The 27,987-nt window shown below is 57.8% G+C and overlaps 1 protein-coding gene across 4 annotated transcripts; it reads left to right on the top strand.

Annotated features, from left to right (window-relative positions):
* The first annotated feature begins 2,854 nt into the window (after positions 1 to 2,854).
* GRTP1 (growth hormone regulated TBC protein 1) lies at positions 2,855 to 26,950 on the top strand. Of its 4 annotated transcripts, none has more exons than XM_079136741.1 (8): positions 2,856 to 3,036; positions 3,385 to 3,536; positions 10,047 to 10,205; positions 12,299 to 12,423; positions 15,251 to 15,347; positions 23,224 to 23,396; positions 23,466 to 23,655; positions 26,588 to 26,950. In XM_079136741.1, exons 1-8 carry the CDS (start codon positions 2,990 to 2,992, stop codon positions 26,671 to 26,673), a joined length of 1,029 nt encoding a protein of 342 aa, XP_078992867.1. In that variant the 5' UTR covers positions 2,856 to 2,989; the 3' UTR covers positions 26,674 to 26,950. The 4 variants fall into 4 exon arrangements, with proteins under 4 accessions (XP_078992865.1, XP_078992867.1, XP_078992868.1 ...); XM_079136740.1 differs by having other exon boundaries at positions 2,857 to 3,036; positions 23,466 to 23,651; positions 26,584 to 26,950; XM_079136739.1 differs by lacking the exon at positions 26,588 to 26,950 and having other exon boundaries at positions 2,855 to 3,036; positions 23,466 to 25,778.
* Positions 26,951 to 27,987: the final 1,037 nt, after the last annotated feature.

Here is a 27,987-nt window from a genome sequence, read left to right as displayed (position 1 = left end):
CTGTGGTCCCCTGAAGCCTGGGCATGGGGCTGGTGGCATGCTCCTGGAGATGTGAGAGCCCTGGGTCCTGGTGACCCTGGCTGGCCCTGTGCAGAAGGGGGCCAGGCTCTTTGGCCCTAGTTTCCTGGTCCTAAGTGGGGGATCCTCAGCTCTGCCTGGCTTTGGCTGCCAGCCAGCCTCAGGCTTTGGGCGGGGGCCTAGTATCTTTACTCTCCACTCTTCCTGGAGGGCAGCCGCACTTCTCTGACACACTTGGGACCAGCTCACTTGCACGGTGGTCACATCTGGCACTGACTCCAGGGGGAGGGTACATCTTCACTCTCAAGTTTGAGTGCAAGGAGGCCTGGGGCCTATGTTTCCCAGCTGGTGTGGGAGCCACAGGCTAGGGCTGCCCTCCAAGGCCACAGAGGGATCCAGTGGACTCCTAACACCCTCAGCAAGAGGCAGGAATTACAGAAGAGCAGCCTCAGGGGCTTGCCAACCTGCAGCCAGATGGAGCTGGGTCATGCCAAGCATGCAGGCCAGATCTGGGCAGGGAAACAGAAGGGATGAAGGAGCTGAGAGGTAGTGTCCAACCAGAACAGGAAGGGCGTCTTACTTTTGTTTGGGTGGGCTACAGCCCCATGCGAGGCTTGAGGGGAAGGGAAGCAGGGCAGCAGGAGAGGCTGGGGCCCTTGGCTGAGCCCGGCAGCTCTGTTGGCTGGGCCATGGCTGGGCAGCACGTAGGGTGAGGGTGACAGCAGATCTGAGTCTGTGCAAGGAAAGGAAAATGACCCTACAGGTCAGGGCACAGAGTGGTCTCGGGAAGAAGGGACACTATCTCTCAAAAGCCAAGGGCTGCCGGTCTGGTCTGAGCTGCAACTTCAAGAGGTGTGTTTTTTTTTTTTTTTTTTTTTTTTTTTTTTTTTTTTTTTTCAGAACTAGAAAATGGCACAGCTGGGAAACTGGAATTTGGGGTTATGCTCTGTGAGTACAACATTTTCGGCTGTCTTCCAGGGCCTGGAGAAGGCTGAAAAGGAGCACAGGGGGTTCGCATGTGGGGCCCGCGCAGCTACCTGCTGTCCTCCCAGGCCCCCTGCGAGGGTTCGCAGGACGCGTTCTGGAACAACGCGGCGCCCGCGTCAGTTTTCAGAGCCCGGCAAACGGCGGCGCAGGGCTGCGGCCTCTCTTTGCTACACATCCAGCTTTCGCGCTGTTTCCAGCAGGGCTTCCGCCCGGGTGGGCAGCCGCTTCGGGAGGGCAGTCCTGGACAGAGGCCCTGTCGCAGGACGCTGGGGAGAAGACGCGCTCTCGGCTCGCCCACTGCGGACTCCATTTAAAAGCGCTCGGGCGCGGGGAGGCCGAGGCCGCAGCGGGCCCTTCCCTCGCCCCGTCCCACAGCGGATCAAAACCCAGCCCGCAAGTTCGGACGCCGCGCGGCCACGAAAGGAGAGCCGCGGGTAGCTCTCCCGCTAAAGGGCCGAGACCCCAGGATGCCATGCTGGCGACCGGGGCCAGAGGCGGCCAACGCGGTCTTGGCGCCCAAGAGATCGCAGGGCGCCGAGTTCCCACCCTCACGAGGCGCTGCCCGTACGCCGCGCGGAGGCCGAGGCCCGGGCGCGGGGCCGCTCCTTCCGCGGCCCACCTGCCCTTCCCGCCGCGCGGCTGCGGGGCTGCAATGCTGCGCCCACCCCGGGCCCGGCTCGCCCACACCCGGGGATGGACGCCGGGCGGAACTCCGCCTCCTGCTGGCTCAGGGTCCCGGTCCCAACCCCGGGGTCCGAGGAGGCCGAACGGGTGTCCCTCGCGGGCGCAGGATGAAGGCCTTCCAAGGCCCCGAAACGGAGGGGAGCAAGTGAAGACGGGGTTTGCTCACAAGAGAACAAAACAGGAGCCCGCGCGGCCGAAGTCTGTTCTGCTGGGCGTTCAGGCTGAAGGACGCGCAGAAGAGTCCCAACCGCACCCGTGACCCCCAGCCTTCCCGCGGGCGGAGAGGTCGCAGGGGCGCGGGAGCGGCGCAGGCCCGCCACCGCCGCGCCCGCGGGCACCCTCCGCACCCTCCGCCCTCTGCACCCTTCCTCCTCCCCCATCGCTGGTCTCGCCTCCGTCCCGCCCCTGCCGACCGCTCCCTCGGCCCGCCCGCCCCTCCCTCCCCTCTTCCCCTCCCTCCCCTCTTCCCCTCCCCTCCCTCCCCGCTCCCCCATGCCCCTCCCCTCCCCCTTGCCCCCTTGCCTCTCCCCTCCCCTCCTTTCCCTCCCCTCTTTCCCCTCCCCTCCCTCCCCCATGCCCCTCCCCTCCCCCTTGCCCCCTTGCCTCTCCCCTCCCCTCCTTTCCCTCCCCTCTTTCCCCTCCCCTCCCTCCCCCTTGCCCCTCCCCTCCCCTCTTTCCCCTCCTCTGTCCCTCCCCTCTTTCCCCTCCCCTCCCTCCCTCTTGCCCCTCCCCCTTGCCCCTCCCCTCCTCCTTGCCCCTCCCCTGTCCCTCCCTCCCCTCCCCTCTTTCCCCTCCCCTCCCTTCCCCTTCCCCTCCCCTCCCCTCTTTTCCCTCCCCTGTCCCTCCCTCTCCTCTTGCCCCTCCCCTCCCCTCTTTCCCCTCCCCTCCCTCCCTCTTGCCCCTCCCCCTTGCCCCTCCCCTCCCCCTTGCCCCTCCCCTGTCCCTCCCTCCCCCTTGCCCCTCCGCTCCCTCCCCTCCCCTCCCCCTTGCCCCTCCCCTCCCTCCCCTCCCCTGTCCCTCCCTCCCCCTTGCCCCTCCCCTCCCTCCCCTCCCCTGTCCCTCCCTCCCCCTTGCCCCTCCCCTCCCTCCCCTTGCCCCTCCGCTCCCTCCCCTTGCCCCTCCGCTCCCTCCCCTCCCTTGTCCCTCCCTCCCCGGCGCTCCGCGGTCGCCCGGGCCCCGCCCCCGCCGGAAGGACTCGGGCGCCCCGGGGCTGCGGGCGCACTTGGCTGGGGCTCAGCCACTGGGTTGGGCTCCCCCGGGTTGGGGTCCGCGCTCGGGTGGGGTCGGCGGTCCTTCCCGCATGGAGCGCGCCGAGCGCCTGCAGGCGGCGCGGGCCCGGGTGCCCAGGTGTGTGTGGCGGAGGCCGAGTCCGAGCTTGGTGGGCTCCGGGTGCCGCGCCGCCTGTCCCCGGGGAGGGTCCCGCAGTGTGGCCGGATCGGGAGGGAGGACGGTCGGGCAGAGGCCCGGGGTGTGGGGAGGGAGGAGGATAGGCAGGAAGGGGGCCCGGGAGAGAGCCGGTGAGGCGTGTCGGGGAGCGAGGAGGGTCCGCAGGGTGCGGGGCCGGGGGCGTCCGGCCGGGAGGGCGTCGCGGAAGGAGGAGGGCCCGGCGGGAGGCGGTCGGGGGGCCGCGCTGCCTGGACACAGCCGTCTCCGCGGCGAGGAAACTTCGTTTGGGAAACAGGTTTCTTTGTCTAGGGTGGATCCGTATGGGTTTGAAAGGCCCGAGGACTTCGATTATGCAGCTTATGAAGAATTCTTTTCCACGTATCTGGTAGTGCTCACCAAGAGAGCAATGAAATGGTCGAGACTGCTGAAGGGAGGCCGTGGCGTCCGGAAAAGCAGCACAGGTGAGCGAGCCGCGAGGACCGCACAGCGCCCTCGTGCCCGGGTGGGCAGAGTCCAGCTCCTTCCCCAGGAGCCGCCTGGCAGGCTCGGAGGGAGGTGGCCTCTCCAGACAAGGCGCAGCACCTGGAAACAAAGCAGGTCTCCTACCTTCAGGACCAGCCGGGGCAGCTCTCCTTTCCCCTTCTCCTGGAATGCTTGCCTTCCCCACAGGAAGGGAAGCCCAGTGAGTGGGCTCCCTCCAGACCCCAGCGTTTCGTCCAAGCCCACCCGTAGTGATCTTTGGTTTCCGTGCTGAGCCCGACCACCCTGGAAAGTGGTATGGCCAGGAAGGGGACTTTGGTGTTTGTTAAGTGGGCAAGGAAGAGTTCGTCAGAAGGAGGCCACAGAGAGACCACCAGCCCACTAGCGCTGCAGTGCCTGGGGGCTTGGGAGCCACCTCCTGAGAGGGGCCAGTGAAGGCCAGGCTTCAAGGGACAGAGCTGGGTCAGCCAAAGGTTAGAGGTGTGAGGGACAGAAGGGATGAAGCCCAGGACCCTGCACTGCCTGCACTGGCGGGTGGGACTGGAGTACCCAGTGAACAGTGAGCAGACAGAAGCACCTAGCGCTTGAAGGGTTTTAAAGGTGTTAGTGAGCAGGGCCAGGGTGGTGCCCAGGCCGTGCTCAGAAATGTGCTGGGTTGAAAGAAAGAGGACAGGGGAGGCTGGTCACCTGCTCCAGCCCCTGGGCTTCTTGCCCCTGCCCTCCCTCCCAGGCCAGGCCATTGCTATGAGGGTGGGCGCAGGTGCCCCAGGCTCAACACTGACAGACAGTGTAGCCTACAGAGCAGAGCTGAAGGGGCTCAGGTTCCGCTGGTCTGGGCTTCACAGGCTGAGGTGAGGCCCTGAGTGTGTGCTGCAGGTGCATACGTATTGCCATCCCAGGCTGGACACCTTTTTGCTCCAGCAAGCATGTACTTCTGCTTTTCTTCCTTTGGATTTACTCTTAAAACTTGCCTGATCTTTTAACTTAAAAAGCTACTTGATTGTGTACAGCCATTGCACCGTGTATAATATATACAGGTAAAATGTGTGTGTGTGTGTGTGTGTGTGCGCGCGCGCGCATGCACTTGCACGTGTGTGCATATACTTAAAAACAAAAAATTATGCACACAGCAAACATTTCAGTCACAGTAGAGGTTGGAAAATGAAGTTGCTTATTGCCTGCCCCAGGCCCCAGCCTCCTGCAGAGGTGACCACTAGGGACTGCCCAGGTGTCCCCCAGGAGCAGGTGCCAGCACACCAGCTCACACCCAATGGCTTCGGGCTCTGCAGTGGGTTGCAAAGTAGGGGCCCAGGTAGAGCAGAGAGTCCCTGAAGGATGTCAAGGACACACACCTTGAGATCTCATGTGAATCGGGCACATTCCTCCCGTCGGCATTCATTTGTGATCCCGTGCTGCTGTCCTTTGACTGGTGGGTCTGCATCATCTTCTCAGGGAAGCCGTGCCTGCCCCAGTCTGCCATCTTCCCATGTGGGGAGGGTCTCGGTGGAGCAGAAATGGGAGGCATTTTGGAAGCCATCTGAATGCAGAACACACTCCAGAGCCTCGCTCCCCACTTCTACCGTTACCTTACCTGATCCAGCAGTTTTTGTTTTGCTTTACTTTTTTTGAGCACCATCTCAACTCTTTCTAAAAATTTGACTTAGTTTTTATTGAAATAACCTTTTCCAGCTAATATTTCTTTAGTGATGTAATGAGACAGATTATGGTAACAAGCATAAGGAATGTTGGCAGGTTGGGGAGATCAGTCTGCGGCCCAGCGATCCTCAGCCTGAGGGCGGGGAGCCACAGGGCATCATCACCTGAGGTTCTGGCAGGAAATGGGGACCTGCTTAGTCTGGTGGGGGCTCAGGAGTCTGCACCCTTGTGTCCTTGCTGGCTCAAGGTGTAGTTTCTGGGGCCCTCACTGTGGACAAAGGGGCCCTTGGTGCAAGCAGAACTCCAGGTGAGGACACGTTACTCCTGGGACCCAGGTTTTCCTGACAGATGTTCTAGGTTGGGGCAGTCGGGTGGCAGTGTCCCCAGAGAAGATATGGCAGGGCCCAGGCGTGAGGGCGTGGCCATGGTGCTCAGCCTCAGGCCCTGAGTGACATCTCCCTCCTTCAGGGGTTTGTCACTTTTTGCGGCAGTGCTGCCCAGCTTTGATGTGCCCGGTAGCACAGTCACCTACAGATCTTGGCCTTCAGCTGTCTTAAGAACACAGCGAAACTCGTTCCTCTGAGCACGCCAGTTGTGGGTGCAATGAACACAGTAGTTTCTTTTCCCATCATGTCTGCCAGCAGCCCTATAGCCTGCTGCTCCCGTAGCCTAGAAAGACAGCTCCGCACCAAGGTCCTGCTTTCCTGTTTCATTTTCTGTCTGGGTGTGACAAGGACTTCTTGCAGATATCCCTCTGAGTTGCTTAAGATGTTAACACACCTGAATTAAAATTAAGTTACAGTAGCATTTTCAAAGACAAATGCCAAAAGTATGAGACTTTTCTTACTTTGTCAGGGCAGACAGATGGAAGCTTATTCTCTGGGATACATCTGTGGGCAGGCCCTGCCCTTGGGAGGGGGTCAGTCTGGGAGGGCAGGAAACCTTCCCATTCCCTGATAAAGAAACAGTGTAGGTTCAGATAGCAAACTTGTCAAAAAGTAGCAGAAAACTCTGTTCTTTGTAACCTGAAAGTGTAGCTGCTACTTCTGCAACCATCTGGGCCCCATGGTACCCCTGCCCTGCCCCGGCACCTGCCCTGTCTCCCTGTGCACCTGAGACTGGGAGGTCTGCCAGGTCTTGCAGCTGCATGTCAGCAGAGCAGGTGTCTCCTGTTTTGTTCTGGGCTAGGACCGAGGAGCATCTTCCCACTACACTACATCCTGACACTTTATATTTCTTGAGGCAGGATCTCTCTGAGTCTCCCAGGCTGGCCTAGAAATCGTAGTTCTCTTACCTCAGATTTCCAAGTCACTGGGATTACAGGTGTGCATCACTGCACCTGGCCAGAGCAGGTGTCTTACATCAAAGTTGGTGTGTGTGACCATTTTGCCCTTTCATTAAAAACAAAACTATATTGCCAGACTATTTTTTAAATTCACAGTGAAACTTACTTTTGTCTGTGCATATTTCTGTGAGTTTAGACATAGTCCTCACCACAGTGAAGATTCAAAACAGTTCTATCTCCTTCAAAAACTGTTTCTTGCTGGGTGTGATGGTGTAAGGCTGTCATCCCAGAGAGGGCTAAGGCAGGAGGATCATGAGTTCAAAGCCAGCCTCAACTACTTGGCAAGGCCTTGTCTCAAAAAATAAAAAGGGCCAGGAATGTGGCTCAGTGGGTGCCAATCCCTGGTACTGGGGGAAAAATCCCACTTCTTTGCAGAACTCATTCACAGGCCGCCGCCATCTGCTCTCCACTGTAGACAGTCTGTGTGCAGCCTTTCAAGTCTAGTTCCAACACGATGCTTCTGAGACTCATCTACGATCCTGTGTACCAGTAGCTCATTTCCTTCCACTGCTGAGGAGTGATCCGCTTTATGGATATCTCTGTCCATCACTTGATATTTGGGACGTGCCTAGTCAACCCTGTACACATTCACGCGCTTTGTTATGAACTTAGCGTTTGTCTCTCTTGGAAAACACTTAGGACTGGAATTGCTGGGTCCTGTCAAATGTTTGACTTGCAAGAAGTTGCATTTCTCAGCACGTGCAAGGTACTGGGTCCAGTCTCCGCTCCCCACACACGAAAAAGGAAAAAGAAATTGTAAACTCTTTTTTTCCAAAGTGGCTGTACAACTTTGCATTCCCACCAAAAACCTAGGAACATTCAAGTGGCTACATGTTCTTGTTACCATTTTATGTTTTTTTAGCTATTGGTTCTTTTGGACAGATTTTTCTGTTTGCAGTTGAGTTTCTTTTGAAACTTTGCCAAAAAACACTTGATTCTGTCTAGTGAGCCTGTCCTGGATTCTTTCCTGTGCTCCACCGATCCACTCGTGTGGCCTTTCACCTGTACGTTTTTGTCCGTACTGTAGTTTTATGGTCAGCTTTAAAATCAGATCATCTGACTCTTCCAATTCAGTCTCAAGCCCGTTTTGGGTCTTTCTGCTTTTCGAGTGAGGCTTGTTGTTACCCTCAAGGTGTATTTCCTGTGCCCTTGGTGGGCACTGTGATTAGGATCCTGTAGATGGATCTGGAGAGAATGGGCCTCTCTGTCGGTCTCCCAGTCCGTGAGTGAGGTGTGTCTGCCTTGCTCGGCTCTGCCGGCTCCTCTTGCAGCGTTCAGCCTCCATACCCTGCAAGTGTTTCCTCTGGTTTGTCCCCTTTCCTGTTACTTTTTGGTGTTACTGTAAGTGACTCCTTCACATTTTTTGCTTTCTGGTTGTTTGCTGTTGGTTTGCAGAGATGCCCCTGCTTCACACTTTCCTTTCCTCTAGTTAGAATGGCCCCTGCCCATGTTGGAACTGACCCCTCCTGGTGCGGTTCTGCGCAGAGCCATGCAAACGTTCAGAGCCCTCTGGTCACAGTGCCCTGAGGGGTCATGAGACCTGCAGCCCAACTTCAGTAGAGCCTGCTGATTTGGAGGGGAGGCCTGGTGGGATCATTTGTCTGCTAGAATTCTAAACAGAACCAACTCGTGCTTTCACTGTTCCCACCTGCGGTGATCAGACAAGCGGGCTGAGGTGACCTTGCCAGAGCAGGATCCTCAGGGACACTCCTAAGCTGCAAAGAGGATTTCCCCAGGTTTTTTGGCCCCTGTGGGTGGTGCTCCTGTCTGTCCTTTCCTGCCCTGAACCTTCCTGGCTGCCTATAGCTCTTGTCAGCAGTGGCTGAGGATCTAGATTGGGAGGTCCAGCGGGCTTTGTCCTCCTGGTCCTGCTGCAAGGTGGCCAGGCCCAGATACCCATAACTGTGGGGTCCCTGAAACTTGTGCTAGTAAGGTGTGTTACTCGTGGCCTTCCTGCTGGAGCCCGTGAGGTCCTTCTTGGGGCTGTGCTGCCTGTGGAATCTCACTGAGTGCATGACTTTTCACTTCTCTGTCCTGTTCGGTCAGCTGAGGTCTTTCTTGGCTCACAGTGTCGAAGGCTCTAGTCATGCTTGGTTGGCCCACTGCTCTGAGCCTTGGTGAGGCAGGCGTCATGGCAGATGCATATGGCTGACTAGACTGCTCACCCCACCCCAAGGCCAAGAAGCAGAAGAGCAGAGGAAGGGATGTCCCTGTCTGGCAGAACTCCCAGTGACCCAGGAACCACCCAGGAGGCTCCACTCTTAAAGGTTGCTCCTCCAAGAAGTGTGCCCTGGGACAGAACCTTTAACATATGGCCTCGGGGGACAGCGGACACATAGACAGGGCACTGCCTAAGTGTGATCACTTAGAACAGCGTATTCACAGTTCATTGTCAAAGGAGCACAGCAAAGCTTTGAAGACTCGCTGTTCGGCAGGCTGATGTCAGGAAGCATAGAGGGGCACCTGGTCTAAGTGGTCAGCATGTCAGTCTCACTTGGCGTCAGTTATCTGAGGTGGCTCACTGGCTGTTTGCTTTTGGTCATGTCGGTTTCTGTGGTCTTTAGAAAATTACTAATTACTGGCTGGGGATGTGATTCAGTGGTGAGACTCATGCATGAGACCTGGGTTTGATCACCAGCACTGTAAAAAAAAAATTGTTTTTTCTTTTATTTATGTTCAGTGAACATAAAACCACAAGGTGTCAGGCTCAATATACAGATTAATGACTGAACAGGGACACAGCACCTGCACCAAAGCCGTGGCCCCGCTGAGCTGTCCTGTCTGCTCATGGCAGGACGCCTCAGCTCCTCTATTGGCTGGCACTCCCCGCAGCCCCGCTGGCAAATGCCCCGCAGGCCAGTCTGCACTGTATGTGGGTGCTGCCCCTGATTCGGTCCCCCTGCTTCCCCACCTCCAGGTCAGGGTCAGCACCTAAGCCCGGGGCCAGGGGTCCTCTGGGGCTGTGCCACCTGAAGTTGTGCTGTGGCCCCAGCCAGCCTGCCTGCAGCTCCAGCACCAGCCGGGGGTCAGCACCTACCTGCCCCCTCCTGCGGAGGGCCTTCTCCTCCTGACTGTGTGCGCTGGGGAGCCCGCTGTGTGCCTCCATCTGAGCTCACGCTGGCACAGAGGGCACCGTGGCTGCTGAGGACACGTCTCCCCAGAGCAGGAGCCTTCAGCAAGGCCTGTCTCCACGTCTAGGCACCTGGCACAGAGTTCGTAGGGCGGGCAGAAAGGAGGGTCCGGGGAGCCTGAGCCCCCGCCTGTCCTGTCGGTGGCCTGACAGAGCAGCGCCGTGTGGTGGCTCTGGGGAGCGTCTGCTGTGGAGGATTCTGCAGAGCGTGTGTGGGCTTGGGGGAGGCACTCCAGGTCTCGGGCCCTCTCATGGTCTTCGGAGGGCACGCGTGTGAGCTAAGGGCTGCAACGACCGCGAGGGGCACGCTCAGCCCTCCTGGTGCTGACTCGCGGGCACTGTCCGTCCTCTTGGTTTCAGTGAAACGCTACGTCCGGAAAGGGATCCCGCTGGAGCACCGAGCCCGTGTCTGGATGGCAGTGAGTGGAGCCCAGGCCCAGATGGACCAGAACCCTGGCTACTACCACCGGCTGCTCCAGGGTGAGAGGAGTTCCTGCCTGGAGGAGGCCATCAGGACAGGTGGGAGCCAAGCCTGCACGTGGTGGGTTGTGGATGGCCACCCGGCAGGGGCAGAAGCGAGGCCTGTGCTGCCGTCCCCGGGCCCCTGGAGAACGCTGTGTGGTCCAAGATGCGTCGCCTGCTGTGATTTGAGATTACATTTTGGAGGGAAAATATGCTGAAGCATTCATGGGGAGAAGAGTGTTTTTAACCCATCCAGGAAATATGGGAGCACCTCTCCTCTCAGGAGACGGGGCAGCCAGCAGCATGGGCACAGCGTGGCACTGGCCAGCAGCGCCCTGCAACCCTGGTGTGTGTGCCCAGGAGCCACTCACCAGCCACTCCCAGCTGTCTGCGTGCTGGCGGCAGCGCCTGTGCTTCCTGTCCTCAGAGTCTTTAGTGAGCCCTGGGCTCACTGAGCCCTCAGAAATTCAAAGTGCGGAGGGAGGCTTGGCCTCTGTCGAATAGGAGATGTCTAGGAAACAGATCTCCTTCCCGCTTTTGAAGCTTTTGGGAAACAGATGCAGACCCAACACGACTTCTGAACAAACCCGCTCATTTCCAAGACCAGAGGTGGAGGAGTGGGGTGGCCCTGAAGTGCGGGCTGCACACCCCACTGGCTGCAGTGTCCCCACGGCTCCTGCCAGGGGAGCAGGCGTGGCTGGGTGGTGGTGTGGGAGCAAGAGCGCCCTGTCTCGAGTGGTGCTCAGAGGCCTCGGAGCAGAAGCGGCCCAGGCACCTCCCTCGGAGGGCAGAGGTGCAGACGGAGGCGGGAGGGGCGCTCTTGGAGGCTGCGCAGCCAAGCAAATGGAGTACTGCCGTTTGCTTGAGAAATGACTTTAAAGTTTCTGTTGAACATGGTTTTTGGATGCATCTTTCTGTTTTATTGTAGTAAAGGCAGAACATAAGCATTACCGTTTTATATTGCCAAAGACTGTCCTCATTGGGCACTCGCCTGCCCCCCTGCCCCGGGCCCTGCAGGCCCACTCTGCTGTCTCTGGCTAGCTGCCTGAGGGTCCTTACAGGAGGAATCCCAGTGGGTGTCCGTCCCTGAGCAGTGGCCTTGAGCAGTGGTCGAGGATACAGTGGCCTACCAGTATGTGGGCACCACCTTTAGTTCACCCTTGGGGCTCCAGTGGACACTCGGCGGCTCCCGCCTGGCTCTCATGTGCAACGTGTGAAGACGTGGGTGTCTGCTGGAGTCCCTGCCTTGGGCCCCTACTTCTGGAAGCAGGCCTGCTGGGCGGGTGGGGCTCTGTGTCTAGCTTGGAGGCATCTGGACAAGCCGGTTCACGGGGTCACATGGTGAGTGCGTCTGTCCTCTTAGGGTCACATGGTGAGTGCGTCTGTCCTCTTAGGGTCACATGGTGAGTGCGTCTGTCCTCTTAGGGTCACATGGTGAGTGCGTCTGTCCTCTTAGGCCTTTTCCTTCCCCATGGAACGACCTCAGAGAAGGAGCAGCTTCTCCCGTCAGGGGCCCCGAAGGAGAGTCCACAGCTGTCTCTCTAGTCTTTCCCCTTGTCCAGTTCTGTTTATCTGAATGTTGACAATTCCAGAAAGGTCTGTCTGGGGCCTGGGTGGGGATGTTGAGCAGGGGTGTGGGCCTGGAATCAGGCAGAGCCAGCAGGGAGCCACCTCATTCAAAAGCCAGCAGTGCCAGTTGACTGATTGCCTGGGCTCAGCTGTGTCTGCTTCTTTCTGGGGGAGTCTCTCTCCCTTGCTGTGTGCTTGGTCTTCAGAACTGGGAAGCTCCCCAGGTCACCCTGCCCTGGGGGGCGGGCTCTTCCTGGGGGGCCTGGGACCAGGTGAGGTGGGCTGTGCTGGCAGGGCCAGTGTGGAGGTGGACCACTGAGGGCTGTGGCTCTGGATAGCTGCTGTGCCATCTCTGAACCTGAGAGAAAGGATGGTTGGAACCCGTTGCCTGTTTCCCCAGAATCCAAGAACACCCCTTTCTTCCTGACACAGTATGCCTGTCACCTGGACTGTGCTGACTTTTCCTGGGTCAGTTCAAGAGGTGACCAGGCTGTGGCCACTCCTGAGGTCCTAGACGAGTCCCACTGTGCGGGGCGGATGCAGAGCTTGGCTGGTGACCTCTCTGGTGAATTTCCCTGCAGATCTGAACCGGACCTTCCCAGACAACGTGCGGTTTCGGAAGACAGCCGAGCCCTGCCTGCAGAAGACCTTGTACAACGTGCTGCTGGCGTATGGGATGCACAACCGAGGTGTGGGGTACTGCCAGGTGAGCCTGCAGGCACTTGCGCCAGCACAAGGTCACTGGGAGGGAGCCCCAGGCACCCTGGAGCTCACGGCGCTGTCCAGGTCCACGAGCCCTGAGTCGCACGCCTCTTGGAGGCTGTGGCCTGCAGCAGTTTCTGAGAAAGCAGTAGAGCGTCTGCTCTGCACCTGGCATTGGAGTGTGGACAGGGTAAGGCTGGGAGCAGAGGGCAGAGGGCAGGGGGCAAGAAGGCGGCACCGGGTCGCAGGACCTGAGTCGCCTCTCTCAGGCCTTGTGGGGCACGTTCCTTCAGGGTTACTTCTGGAAGCCCAATCTAATGGGAGACCCCACCTGTGGATTTTGGTGCTGTTTGGATTTGCTTTGGTGAACTAGCAGGGCCTGTGGGAAGACCATCTCCCCGTCTGTCTGGGGGCAGGTCTAATGGGTGCTCGCTCGCGACCTGGAAAGTGGGGACAGCCCAAGTGAGAACCCAGGCTGGCGGCGTGTCAGGGCCTCTGTGCGCCGCTGGTCTCAGCGCCGGGAGCTTGGCTGCAGTTGCAGCGGGGCTGCCTCCCAGGTACCAGGAGAGCACGCATACTAGGCACTCGAGGGCCAGCACCGTGCCCACCCTGGGCTGCCAGCTGTAGCCCAGGACTGCCATAGGGTGGGAAGCAGCTCTTCCTGAGCTGGGGGCCACAAGCTTCACATGCTTCTCGTGGCTGAGGCTGGCTTGAGGCTTCCTTGGAGGGCAGTGTGTCCATAGCCTGGCGATTTTGATTCCTCATCCGGGGCAGTGGCTCCAGAGGCCCAGTCAGTGCCAGGGAGCCCAAGGGCCTGGCTGAGGGAGCAGGTCTGGCAGCGCCATTCCCACTGCAGAGCCCTCCCTTGCACTTGGGCAAGCAAGGGGTTCCAGGGCAGTGGTGTGGGCAGAGAGGACAGAGGAGGCAGACAGGAGGACGGCGTCGTGCTCGTCCCTGGGTGGACACCAGGGCCAGGCCTGCAGACTGTGCTGCTGGACGCTGCGGTGTGTGCAGGGCACTGACGCAGATGCCCCTCCATTCTTGGCCTGTTGCTGTTGCTGCCTTCTGTCGAGGAACCGACCGTGGCTCAAAGGAGCTGAAGCAAAACGTCTTTAGATCATCTACTTTCTGTTCTTTTGGCTTTTGAAAAAATAGCCTTGCTTTCAAACACATGCACGGTTTCAATGTGATGCCGGAGCTCTGCGGGCCGGGCTGCACACGTGGGCAAGCTTTGGCTGGGGCCGGGGTCTCCAGGCACATGCTGCCTGATGGAGCCATCACAAGTCCATTCTCCTGAGATCAGGTGTGCTGGGGGCTGGAGGCCCCCTCGCAGGCTGTGAGGGAGGGTCTGTCCCAGCCTCCCCCAGCTTCTGGCTGTGCTGGGCTTGTAGATGCAGCACCCCGATCTCTGGCGCATCGTCCCAAGACGCTCTGCCTGCTTAGTGTGCTCAGTGCCCATGTTCCCCTTCCATGAGGGTCTTAACCCTATTAGACCCTCACCTACACCAGCAGCAACTGCCACCACCTGGCTTCTAGCACGCCTCACTCTGAGGCCCCTCCCCATGTCTCGGTGGGGTGGTGGACCACATGCGTGGTCCTGGTTCTCGGTGGGGTGGTGGACCGCACGCGTGGTCCTGGTTCTCGGTGGGGTGGTGGACCGCACGCGTGGTCCTGGTTCTCGGTGGGGTGGTGGACCGCACGCGTGGTCCTGGTTCTCGGTGGGGTGGTGGACCGCACATGTGATCTGGTTCTGGTTGATCCCCCAAGGTGGCCGCCCATGGGTGCTGCCATGTCAGCATGGTCCTCTGCGTGGTTGTCCCCAGACCCAGTTCACGTTGTCCCTGACTCTGGCTGGTCTCTGCTTCCCAGCCTTGATGTCAGGGTCTCTGTGCAGTTGCTTCTGGCTTTTGAGTCGCGTTCTGAGTTCTGCTGTGCAACTGGAGGTGCGGCCCTGGGGTGTGCAGCCAGCATCGGCTCAGCAAGCCCTCGGTGGCACGTGTAGACCAAGGCCCTGGCCTCACCAGCTGTCACGCTCCTGCAGCCTCACCTGCGTTGTACCACTCTCACCATCTCCTGTGCAAGGCCCGGTCCCCTGGCAGGGACACTACTAGGCAGCTCGGTCCCCAGCATCAGGAGCGCCGCACTCGGAGGGCTGCAGACTCGATGTTTCCGACACGCCCTTTGGAACATGTGCTACGAGTCTCTCACAATTTCCACAGCTCTGTGGTCAGGCCGTGACCCTCACTTTGTACGATTACAGCCCCTGGTGTCACTTCACCTTGCATGGAGAGCACCATGTCAAGCAAGTGGTCAGACAGCCCCTGGGAGCCAGGGCTGGTGGGCTGACCCGTGCGGTTCCCAGAGCATGGTCTTCAGTGCTCCGTGCCTTGTTCAGGGGTTTTTAACTGTTACCTTTTTCTTATTTTTATGGAGGTTGAATAAACACAATACTATTGGCAGACACTTGGTTTCTCTAAAATTCTACCAAAAGATGTTCTAGACTCATGCCAGTTTTAGGGAAGGGAGGAGAACCGGGAACCTAGTGGCAGCAAACAAGTACTGATTGCAAGGCATTTATTTTAAGACTCAGTGGGACCAGTTGTGGTGGCCACACCTGCAATCCCAGTGACTTGGGAGGCTGGGGCAGGGGGATTGCAAGTTTAAGGCCAGCCTGGGCAATTCAGCAAAACCCAGTCTCAGAAAATAAAAAGGTCCTGGGCTACAGCTGAGTGAAGGGAGGGCCCCCGGGTTCAATCCTTGGTACTGCAAAAAACAAAAGAGAACATAAAGACCTCAGTATGAGTTTTGCTTCTCTTTTCTTCTCATTTCAGGGAATGAACTTCATAGCAGGATATCTGATTCTCATAACAAAGAATGAGGAAGAGTCTTTTTGGCTCCTGGACGCTCTTGTTGGAAGGATACTGCCTGGTATGTTGGAGCCCCTGCCGTGCCTTCGTGCCCTGCCTCAGGGTTAGCCAGGCCATCTGGCTGACCCTGCAGCCCTAGTGAACTCACAGTTGTCTCCCTCGGGGTCCCGGCCTGGATGCGGGCACTGGTGGGCATGGGGGTATCTGTGGTCTCTGGCAGAGCAGGGCGTGGCTCTGGCCATGGGTTTGGCTCAGCTCTTCCTCTGGCGGTCCTTCCCCAGGGAGTCCGTGGATCGCGAAGGCTGCCGGGGGGCTAGCCTGGCTTCCCTGTGTATTGGTCATTGAGACTGTGAGTGCTAGTCAGCACGATAGCAATCACTTATTACTACTTTGGGGGGGAAAATCATTCTTCTTAAATCTTCATGCTTTTTAACTTACTAGTAAATAAGAACAGCTACCAAATTTAGCAAAGCATAGTGCAGATTGTGGGCTGCAGTGTGAGGTCATTTTGGGTGGAGAGGAGACAGTGGCTTGGGGCAGCTGACTTCCTGCCTTGCCCCAGCCTGACGCAGGAGCTGGGAAGAGCACCCCGTGCCCGACCAGGGACAAGGGCATGAGGCACGAGGGCCTTGGCGCTGCAGCTGCTGCCTCTCCGGCCCGAGGGGCCGTCCAGGCGCCAGGTGCACCGCCTACACGTTCTCACTCCGGCCCAGGTCGGTCCTGCGCTGGACAGTGCAGCACTGCTTCACAGACGGTCTGCAGGCGTGGGACGTCAGCCTGTGCTCCCGGGAAGGGCCCTTGAGTGACTGCGGGGAGGAGCAGGCAGGCTGAGGGGTGCTGCCGCCTCGCAGCAGCCGGGGCAGAGCACAGAGGGCCACACAGGAGAGGGAGCCACCGCGCCACCTGGGAACTGGTGCTGCTGCCCGGGCCCAGCGTGGAGGAGGAGGCGTGGCCAGGTCAGCCCGTCCTCCCATGCAGCCTGGCGTGTCGGCCCCGTTCTGGGGCCTGGGAGCACCTTCCTGTCCTGGTGCAGGCCCCCTCCTGAGCAGGAGAGCACGTGGGTCGGAGGGGAGAAGGGCCAGGCTCTGGCTTCCTTGCAGCAGCTGCATTGACCAGAGCTGCATCCCTAGGTCACTGCACGCCCAGCTTCATGTGAACCAGACTGCCACAGGGCGGGTCTGGATTCAAACTCAGGACTCTGGGTGACCGTCAGCCCGGGGAGCAAAGGGGTGGTTCCTACCACCAGGAGCCCTCCAGATGGCAGAGCGCAGACACGCTGCTCATCCTCACGTCCTGCTCCGTGAGGGCCCTCGTGCTGCCCTCCTGGTCTCTTTTTTATTGTATGAGGAATACACAGACACATTCTCACTGGAAGAGTCCAGGAAATCCAGGCCTGATGATCGTGACAGTGACAGTTTGCACAGACACATGCCCATCTGTCCTGCTTGGGCGTTGAGAGACAGTCTAACAAAGTCGACCTCAGGGGCACACCTTGTTTTCATTACTGTCAAACCTTGAAGAAACAGATAATTCCTGTTTTATTTAATTATATTTAAAAATCAATCTTAGCTGGGCACAGTGGCATGTATCTGTGGTCCCATGTACTCATGAGGCTGAGGCAGGAGGATCGTTTGAGCCAGGAGTTAGAGACCAGCCTGGGTGACATGCAAGAACCCATCTCAAAAAAAAAAAAAAAAAAAAAAAAAAAAAAAAAATTGGTCTGAGGTGGATATTGGCAAGTTGAGTGCTTGCCTAGCACTCATAAAGCCCTGGGTTTGAGTCCCAGCACCATAAAACTTTTAAAAATAAATCTTGCAGAAAATGGAAAATCTTAAGTGTCTCCTCAGTTCACGTTAGGAAGCTCACGTTAAGAAGCTTGTGTACACGTGATGTCTTGCAGGACAGTCTCTGTTGCACAGGTGCACTCATCCCTGGTAAGGTGCTCACTGAGTTAGCAACTGGAATCTGGAAATGGTTGTGAAGTACTTTTTTTTTTTTGTATAAAATCACTTTATTTCAGGAATGCAAGAATGACTTAATCATTTCAAAGAGTCTGGGGCAAGATAGGCCAAGAAATGTTAAAAGTTAAAAGAAGGAGATTGGAGATTGATTAATGATTAAGGTGGTGTGGAATTAGTCTGGGATGGGTGAGGACATGTGTGGAACAGCACTGAAAAGCCAGAGACCAACCAGTCTGTAGCTGCATCTGCCAGTCTATTGGAATGTCATTGATGAGGCATATCAGTCAATGGGAAAAAGACTATTTAAAACACCATTCTGTGACAATTGACTGTCTTCCTGGAAGAAAACAAAATCAGGTCCTTATCTCAATTCCAGATGGGTTCAAGATTCCACTGTGAAAGGCACAACTCTGAAGCTCGGAGAAGACAACAGTTTGTGAGGCTGCAGTGAGATGAAGCTCTTGAATGCAACTTGAAAGCGTAAAAGACACTGAGAACCTCAGTCATGTGAAAACAAACTAGTCTTGGTGACAGATGACATGAGCAAAGTGGCTGTGGGCAGAGGGCATCTGTGGTCCATGTGATGAACCAAGGGCTGGATCTGGATTGTCTTAAGAATTCCTAAAGGTCTGAGAGGAAGACAGCGTCAGGGGAAGGATATGGCCAACAGGCCATTCACAGACAGAAACCTGGCTGCCCATGAACTTGGGGAAGGTGGTGAGGGCTCTGGCAGGCCAGTGCTGAGCAAGGCCTCCAACTGTGGAGCCGCTGAAAACTGGCAGTAGTCACCTGCATCCCTGAGAATGGGTGTCAGTCCGTGCATTTCAGGAGCCTGGGAGGAGAGGACTGAGCAACCTGCCAACACCCCACCCCAGGGCTTCTGCACTGTGGCCGTCCTTGGCTCCCCTTGTCTGCCACTCAGCCCTGGTTCAGGGTTCCAAGCCCCTCTCCTCCTAGTTGTGCAGATCAGCAGGAAGCCACGTGCACAAGCAGTTGAGAACCCTTGGTGCCTCGCCACCTCTTCAGGGTGCTACTGTACAATGCAGTTTGTGGCTTCTTTGCAGGAAGAGGAGTCCTCTGTCTTCCAGAGGAGCCAGTCAGGCTGGTGGGGCTCTGGGATGACACCTGTGGATCTTTGGTCGTGGGAGAAGGCATCATGGTGAGTTGATGCCTGCATGTCCTGAAAAACTGGTTTGACCTGATTTCCCCTGAAATGCAGGGAGCAGGCCCTTCATTGCTGGTCATAGAAATGCCTCAGCTCGAGCCAGCAGGGTGGCTGAGCGGGGTCACGCAAGCACACTCTGCAAGGCCAAGTTCCAGTCCCAGGAGCAGAGCAGGGTTGGTGTGGGCTGTTGGTGCCCTGCTGCTTGCAGCCAGGGCTGAGTAGGACTCCATCCTCTGCTGGTGGCTTCCCCCATGGCTGCCCATCCTGAGCTTGGTGCTTGCTGGGTGAGTGCTGCCCCTGCTGAGTTAGCATGCCACAGGAGGCTACGTCTTGGGGCCAGGGGCTTGAGTCCCAGTGCCACCACTGAACAGTCAGGTAGCACACGACTCCTCTCCGGCCTCTTTGGCTAGCACTGGGCCTCAGAGGGGAGGATCCCACAGCATGCCAAGCCAGGTCCTTCCAGTGGAGCCTGGCACCCTGGGGCTCTTCCCCTCCCCAAGGAGGAGCTGGGACTTGATCTCCCTGCCAGGCAGACAAGGGACCATTGCATGTTTTGTTTTCCTCAGTTAAATTCTACAGTGTTGTGCCCTAAAGAATGTGTCATTTCTAAACTAATAGGCTTAGGACTTAGCAAAATATGGAGAGAAGAAAATAAAAATGTTTTTGTATGCTCACCTTTGTAAGAGGCAGGGTCTCACTCTGTGGCCCTGCCTCAGCCTCCTGTGTTGGGGCTGCAGGTGTGTGCCACCATGCCTGGTTGCTCTAAGATCTGTTTATTTTTATTGCTGTCTAACGAGCTAATTACTTACATATATATTTTAATTTTTTTAATGTTTCGTTACCATAGTTGAACGTCGGAGCACTTAAACACTGAGCCACGTCCCCAGCCCTTTTTTGTATTTTAATTAGAAACAGGGTCTCACTAAGTTGCTTAGAGCCTCCATAAGTTGCTGAGGCAGGCTTTGAACCCGCGATCCTTCTGCCCCAGCTTCTTGTGTTGCTGGGATCATGGGCATGTGCCACCACGCCCAGCTTATTTCTTTAATTTTGACATAGTTTTGCCAAATTGCATAGGGTCTTGCTTAGCTGCTGAGGCTGGCCTTGAACTTGGGATCCTCCGACCTCAGCTTTCAGAGCTGCTGAGTTGAAGTATGTGTGGCTAAGAGTTCTTTTTAAAGTTCTCTCATTGGGGAATGAAAGGCTGACACAGACTCAACAGGATGTCACAGGGTTCTCCACTGCCCCATTAAGAATAACTCAGTGAGCCGGCACAGTGGTGCACACCTGTGATCCCAGTGACTCGGGAACTTGAGGCAGAAGGATGGCAAGTTTGAGGGCAGCCTCAGCAACTTAGATCCCATTTCAAAATAAAAAAAATATTTTAAAAGAACTGGGAATGTTGCTTAGTGGTAGAGGGCCCTAGGGGGTCAATCCATAATACCACACAAAAACTAAGTAAACGTAAAAAATATTGCCGTGTCCCCTCATCCCTGGGGACATGCCCGAAGACACCCCCCATGCCTGGAACCATGGCAGTACTGAGCCTCCGTTGATGCTCACACAGGCCTGTGGCAAGGTTTATCAGCTGGGCAGAGGTCAGCAGTGACCCGTGCCAAGGCAGACTGAGACTGTGCCCTGTAAGAAAGACTGGGTGAAGGAGGCCTCCCTCTCAAGCCTCTGCCATGCTTGCCTTTCCTGAGGACAGGAGGCCATGAGGTGGCCCTGGGCATAGACTGGGCACCAAGGTGGCCACGAGGTTGCTAGTGGCAGTGCGGCTGCGGACAGTCTGTCCTGCAGGGAGAGGCTCCTGAGTGTGGAAGGGCAGCTGCTGGTCCCGTGACCCTGAGGTCACAGCCACCCTGTGCCAGTGGCAACTGCTGCACCCTGGGTGGACACATGGTGCCTGCCTTCCCTTTGTCCCAGGCTGCGCAGCATGGTGTCCTTGCAGGCCCTGTTTTGCATGCTTGGCCCAGAGACCCTGCTGGTGGCGCTAGGGCCGGGTGTGCGCCCTGGGAGGCCCTCGTCCAGCGCAGTGCCCTCAGGGCTCCGTTCATTCCCGTCCTCCCTCCGTCCCTGGTTTTGGGGGAGGAAGGCTCCTGGGTCCTGTTCCTGAGGGGTGGGGAGTGGGTGGTCTGAGGCCCCCTAGACTGGGCCCTGGGTTTGGGTGTCCGTGAAGGGGGTTGGCTGGGTGCACTGGGTTTTGGGGTGCGGGCAAGTGGGGTGTGGCCCTGGGCGTCAGTCCTGATGGGGCTCCTGCACTCACGGAGGCGCGTGGCTGCCTGACGGTGATGCGCCCTGCCTGGGAAAGGCCACCTGCTTCCTGTGTCCCAGTGTGCCACAGCTGGACCTGTCTCCTGGTCTCTCATTCCTGCCCCACAGGTGGCGACACTCCCGCCTCACTGTGGGGAGGCACAGGTCTCCTGGCTGGGCCTTGAGGACCTGCTGTCCCACTCAGGTCCCTCAGCCTCCCTTCCCGCCAGCCGTGCAGGCGGGACCTGGGTCTCCTGAGTGGCCCTCAGCACGGGTGCCGCGTTGCCCCAGGAGCTGGGGTCACGGGAGGTCAGGATGGCACAGCGCTTCCCCAGCCCTCACCTGCAGACAAGACCAGCCAGGTGGCATGGACTCCAGCACGGGCATGTCAGCGTGGTGGGCTGGGCCACCCCACATGATGCAGTGTCCCCACCACGTGCCCAACACTGCCAGTGCCCAAGGCTGGTCTGGTGGGTACACCTGGGTGCCAGTGTGGCTTGCCCTGGAATTGAGGTGACCTGCGTTGCCTGTTTTTGTGGCCCATTTTATGTCATTGGGTGGTTAGCAATTGGGTGGTCTTAATGGTTCTTAAATGTTCTGTTTCCTTTAGGTTCCTTGGGGCTGGCTCAGCCATAGGTGGCTTACCACAAAGGCCAGGCACCTCTCTGCCTCCTCGGCCCCCCGCAGATAGCCCACAGAGGTGCTTCTGGGTCTGTTTGACTCTGCCTCTCATCATTTTCCAACTGAGCACCAGGTGGAGACCCCACGTGTGTGTGGGAGCTGATCATGGCCCTCATGCCAGCTTCTCATGGATGAGACGTGGGGGACGAGAGTCCAGGATGAAGGCCATGGTCACAGCCACTGGAGATGCTGTGATGCTGTCCGTGTGGCCCCTCCCAGTGTGATCTCAGGCTTTGGGGCCCTGGGGGTGCTGGAATCCAGGCCCACTTGTGCCTGCTGGGTGCAGCGCCTGCTGCCAGCCCTCCACACTCAGGGAAGGAAGGTGCTGTGGACTTGACTTAATCCTGCCCTTGGAGACCCTGCTCAGCCCCGTGTGAGTTTAGCGCCTCTATTTATGGAAGCTGTCCTAAGCCTCTGTACTGGGGCCAAGGTCACACTGCACCTTGCAAATCGCCTCTTGCTTGCTGCTCCGCTCAGCCCTCTCCAGTCTGCTGACAGATGTGGGGTCGTTGTGGCTCTCTTCCAGCTGAACAGCACGCTCTCGGGTATGAAGGCAGAGACAGCAAGCAGCTCTCACTTTGAAGAGACGTGTGTAATATCAAGATATGACGGGGTTTTGAAAATTCCTGGCATTTCTTGAAATCGTCACAACTTTCATTTTGGACACCCTGCGTTGTTTGCTTACCCTGAGACCCAGTCACGTGCTGGCATCTGTGATGACTGCTCCCCGCCTGTGGGGTGGGGGTCCTCTGGGGTGGGGGCCCTGTGCTGGGCACACGGGCTCTGCCACAGCTTCTGCTTTGTGACGGCAGGAGGGTGGCCTGCTGCGTTCTGGAACACAAATCAAGCACTGACACACTTCAGCACATCATGTTAACATTCAGAATCGAGTAGGAAACCCAGAGGTCTTTGGTAAGACAAATGTCTATTCAAAAGGAAGACAGAAATGCTATTAGAAGTGTTTGAGGGTGAATCTTATTTTTATTGGTTTAAAACACATGGCATGAATTCACCGTCTCACTTTGGCGTTAGTGAGACACCGAGTTTGGGGGCCCTCTGAATCAAGGGCCTTGATTCTCCTGCTGGGAGTGGAGCGGCCCTGCAAGGGCCTGTCCGGCACAGGTCTGTGCGCCTGTGGCCTCACCTCTCCACCTGGTCTCCTGTAAAGTCCTGCTCACTTTCAGGGGTTTTGAAGATGGGACTTGTGAATCCATTAAGTTTCTTCTGTCTCCCTTCAGAGCCAGCTTTGGATAAAACCTCTTCCTACCAGACTGACTGAATACTGTTCAGCGGCAGCTGCTCCCGCCTGCCCTCTGCCCTCGCTGCCGTGCAGTGTCACCTTCCGCCTGACTTCCTTCCCCACCACCCAGCCCGTCTGGCTCTGAGGGATGACTTAGGGACCTCTTAGACGAGGTGCCATGTGCTGTGTGTCTTTTCTGGACAGGCTCATTCCACTGAGCGCAGTGTCCTCGAGGACGGTGGCCTGTTGTGGCCTGTGTTAGGAGCCCTTTCGTCTTTCTGCTGGGCGATAGTTCATCCTATGGACATCTGTGTCTCGTTTGTCTGTTGAGGGATGCCTTTTAGTTGTGAACAGCACTGCTGTGAACACCCGGGTGTGCAAACATCTTTTTCAGTCCCTGCTTCCTGCCTGCGTATTTTAACTGATCCTCAGTGGGTCTGGAGTGGGTGGCATCTGGCCTCCTGGGGCCTTATTTTGGGAATCATTCATAGCTGCTCCTAGACTCTGGTCCTTCCTCCTGGGAAGGACCCTCCTGGGGAGAGCCCTGTCCCCACTTCCAGCTTAGAGGGGGACAAGGCCCCGACAGCTTGCCAAGCATGACCTGAGTTCTCTGGTTTCTCTTCTCCCCCGTGTGTGGCAGATTACTACAGCCCTGAGATGCTAGGCCTGAAGACAGACCAGGAGGTCCTCGCAGAGCTGGTGAGGCTGAAGCTGCCAGCAGTGGCAGCCCTGATGGAGGGACACGGCGTGCTGTGGACCCTGCTGGTGTCCCGCTGGTTCATCTGCCTGTTTGTGGACATCCTGCCAGTGGAGGTGAGCACCTCCATGGGCCCAGGAGTGCCTGGGCTGCTGCCAGAGTGACGTGGGTCTGTGTCTCCACAGACAGTGCTGCGCATCTGGGACTGCTTGTTCAACGAAGGCTCCAAGATCCTCTTCCGGGTGGCCCTGACTTTGATCAAGCAGCACCAGAGGTTCATCCTGGAAGCCACCAGCGTTGCAGACATCTGTGATAGGTTCAAGCAGATCACCAAGGGGACCTTTGTGACCGAGTGCCACACGTTCATGCAGGCGAGTTTTGCAGAGGCTCGACCTTCGGGGGCTCCACAGGCCCTCCCTGCCTGCAGCTTGCCTGTGTGCCAGACCTGGGCTTCTGCTGGACCCCTCTCTCCAGGAGGGCTCCACCATCTTCCAGCTGTAGCCAGCTCTCCTCTCCTGTGGCCTGCCAGGGTGCCGGCACAACTCCCCTTACCCATCCTTGTCTGAGGCTGCCTCTGACCACCTAGAGGGCCAGGTCAGAAGGGTGGGCACAAGAACACAGGCCTGCCTGCCTGTGCTCTGGTTTCCTGGGGTCTGTCAGGGTGGTACCATGTCAGCCAGGCTGGCCGCTGCTGTGTGCTGACTCGTCCAAGCCTGTTCAGGTCTCTCCTGATCATTCTGCCTATAGCAGGCCATCTCTTCTCAGCCTTCATGCTCTGACCTCACCCTTGGCCTGATGGGCTGTCCCTCTCTGTGGCTCCCTGCTGAGTCCTGAGCCTGACTGTGCAGACAGATTCAAGTGGGATCTGCACTGACAGGCCTTCTGGGGCAGTTGCAGGGGCTGGGCAAGGCTGTGAGCAGAGCTCAAGGGGCCTGTTGCATGTTTTAACATCTTACTTGAAATACAGATTCAAAGGAAGTGGGGGACGCACCTTGGGGTCCACCCCACACAGCCTCGGCTAGGTGCCAGGAGAACTGAGGACATGGCTTCAGGAGCCCCGCAAACTGCAGAGCAGCGAGCAGGTGGCACTCTTGCTGGAGTCTTGACTGGCTCTTCTTCTGCCTTGTGACGGGTGGTACCAGTGAGCGTGGCCCGAGTGCAGGAGAGTGGCCCTTTGCCTTGGGGCACAGCCTGCGGCAGGTGGGCTCCTGCTCCCAGCAGGCTCTGGCAGAGGCTGCACCTCCCCATGCTGTGGGGTTCTCGGCGTCATGCGCTGTGCTCTGCGTGTGGCCTGTGGCATGCAAGTGGTTCTGCTGGGCACACCCTCTGTGCTGTGGGCAGCATCTCACGTGAACCCCTAGCCTAGGGGTCCGCTCCACTGGCTCTGGTCACTAGGAACTAGTGCCCTTGGAGGGGCAGTGCTGGCCCCTGCTCAGAGCTCCTCCAGGAGATGTTCCAAGTGGAATGTTAGCAGGCATGGCACCATGGCCTCTCTCATGGGGCACTGAGCGCTGGCCCTGGGGCAGTGGCAGTGCAGTCCATAGGCTTAGCCTGAGTCAGGAGCAGAGACTTGCAAAGAGACCACAGACTCCATGACCTCCGAGCTGGAGGTCTCAGCAGCAGCAGACGCCCAGTCCCTGGTGACAGAACACCTGGGAGCACATGTCCTGGGGTGTCCCACTGCCTTGGGCTGGCAGAAAGGACCATTTAGGGGACTGGAGTCAGGAGTGGGTTCTCAGAGGCCTTGCTAAGTGTGCCCATGTGCACTGGATTTGTTTTGGCTTTCTCTGGCCAAATTAAGTGCCAGTTGCCTCCCCCCAGTAAAGGGCCAGAAACCTGTGGCCATCTCCTAAGGGACCCCAGGAGTTGGCCCTGGGGCTGCCCGTCACTCTTCCCTCAGCACCAACGCCAAGCGGCAGCATAGGTGTCTTGGGTTGGGTCTTACCTTCCTGGAATTGGTGCTTCACCCAAAGGTGCAGAACAGCTGCAGCACAGAGCAGGTGGCCCCGGCTTCCCAGGCTGGCAAGGCCCTGTCGTCAGCCACAGGTTTGAATTGGGAAGTGGACCAAGGGAGACAAGAGTGGCCCAGCAGCACACTGGGCAGTTGCTGGGTACGTGGCCCCACAGCCTCCCTCCAGGTCGGCAGCAGGCTAGCGGGCTCCAGGAGCCCCGTCCGTCAGTGCCCCCAGGACAGCTTTCCTAGGTAGCTGCCAGCGGCCCCTCCTGTGCAGAGAGCCACAAGGGTCTGAGAATCCACATTGTGGTAAGGCCTCTTGTCATTCCAGGGCTTTTGGAACTTTGGAAAACAGAATTTGATTCTGATCTTTCCTTCTGTGAATAACCGATTTTTTACATGACCAGTTACCTCCTCATGGTGGGTTCTATGGGATTAAGGGTCCACACGTTCTTCCCGTGGAGACTGAGGAGCAGCACTGGTGAGAACAGGCCATGGCGTGTGGTTTGCAAGAGGCAGTGCCAGGCGACCTCGGGGTCGTTCAGGTCTTGATGCTGAGTGACAGAAGCCCACTCGGAGAAGTTTCTGGGTAGAGTGGGGGCTGCCATGGAGGTGGGGGTCAAGGATCGCGGGGCAGACCAGGCCAGAAGACCTGGCGAAGCTGCGACACTGCAGCCTGCAGGGCTCTGCCCCCTGCTTAGGACGCCCCACTGGAGTCGCAGCCCCAAGTGCCCAGGACAAAGACATTCACAGGGCTTCCGTGCCGCCCAAGGGTGAGGCAGGGCCCGTGGGGACGTCAAGGGGCTGGTGCGCTCGGCTGTTCTCAGGGTCTCTGCAGGTTTGTGTGTTCCTGCTCGAGTCTACGAGACCGGTAGTGACAAACTTCCCCCCGGGAGTCGCAGCCTGGACTCGTACCGTGTGCATGCCATTGGTCACTGGGCTCCCACCTCCCCCTCAAAGCCTGAGTCCTCTTGTCTTTGCAGTGGGCAGTGACCCTTGCCAAGCACAGGGATCAGAGGGGTATGCATGGCCCAGGAGAGCCAGTGCTGCATGCAGGTCCACCTGGCTTCTGGGTGAACTGACAGCCCAGCCCTGCAGTATCTACCAGGTGACACTCAGGCTGGCTGAAGTGTGGCTGCCTGGGCAAGGGGGCGTGGGGGCTGTGGTCATTGTGGATACAGAGCCCACTGGCCTGGCTCCTCTGAACTGGCCCTGCAGGGAAGGCTGGTGGCTCCGCACCATGAGGTGTATCTGGTGAGCACTGGCAAGTGGCTTTGTCCTCTTGCTGTTCCAAACAAGGTGGAAATGTATTATTGGGTTGATCTGTCTTTAAATGGTTTCTCTTCCAGAAAGTGTTCTCGGAGCCAGGGAGCCTGTCCATGGCCACCATCACCAGGCTGCGGGAGAGCTGTCGGGCTGCACTGCTGGCACAGGGCTGAGCCTCTCCCTCCTCCCTGCCCTTCACTGCCCACTGGCCCATGACCATTCCTACTGCTTTCGTCAGTGCTGTAAATACCTAATATCACTACACTGTAGTGGTGGGTTTTTAGAGATTTTAAATCCTGTCACTCTGTACCCTTTTGGTTATTAGCTATGGAATCAGGTTTCTAAAGAAAAGTTATTTTTACTTCCCTGACACCGGAGTACATGAACTCTGAGATGGCGTTCATATTTAATAAAGTGTGTCAGCCTGTAAGCTGACTGAGCCACACCTGAGCCCTTCTGTGTGTCAGGATGGCAACCCTGTCGCGGTCCTTGCTGTGTGGGATCTGCAGGCAGCACACGGGCCTCTTTGCTTTAGAGCCACTGCTACACAGGGAGGCTGGACCCCTCCTGGGCTCCCAGCCAACAAGCAGGGGTCTCCACAGCGGCACCCAGGTGGGGAAGGGGAGAGACGGTGGGGATGACAGGCTAGACACCTGTGCAGTCCGGAACTGGCGCCCGCTCAGCAGGGTCACTCTGACCCATCTCCTCCAGTAGGTCCTGCGCCAGTCTGGCCCCTTCCAGGCTCTCAGGCTGCTCTGTGAGGGGCTCCTCACAGGGTGGGCTACCTCAGTGCCCCCAGGTCCACTAGATGGAGCAGCACTGCTGGAGGAGGAGCTTGGGGTGCCTGGGCTCTTCCAAGCAGTGCAGGCCTGCAAGGGACGCAAGCTGGGGAAGGCCGAGCTCTGGGCTGCCTGGCAGGCTGTCTTTAGAGCCAATGCCCAAGGTTCCCGGAGCCTCAGTGCACAGGGTTCTGCTTCAGAAGAAGGAAGGCCAGCTTGTGCCCTACACTCCTGGTTCCAGCCGGCAGTGTGTCCCACTGCACCTCATGGAGACCAGAGGAGGGGCCAGCCCTGAGCACTGAGGATGGGGAGGCAGCCTCTTCAGAGCCAGGCGCTTCTCCAGTCTCAGGCCTGCCTTTCCGAGTGCAGCAGCTCTGATGTATCTGTTGGCCTTCTATGCCTCTCATAAGCAAACAGGAAGTTGGTGTGAACAGCACCCCACAAAGTGGAGGGGCAGACACCAAGCTGCACGAGCACAGCACAGCTTGCGCTGCAGGCGGGGGCCAGCGCAGCCTCTTCTCCCCACAGCCTACTCGAGCATCTGTGGTTCTGACAGCCTGGCCACTGCGGTCACTCATGACCCAGTGTGCTCAGGTTACTGCCCGTGAGGCTGACTATCCTCACGGCTCTCCTACACCAAGGCGGAGGAAGCAGGCCCTGCTCTGGCCGCTGCCCACACCTCCTATCTGCAGACCCCAGCAGCACTCC

Source organism: Sciurus vulgaris (genome assembly GCF_902686455.1).
Source record: "Sciurus vulgaris genome assembly, chromosome: 4".
NCBI lineage: Eukaryota > Metazoa > Chordata > Mammalia > Rodentia > Sciuridae > Sciurus > Sciurus vulgaris.
The sequence above is the reverse complement of the archived record's forward strand: the minus strand, read 5'-3'. Positions and strand labels throughout refer to the sequence as shown.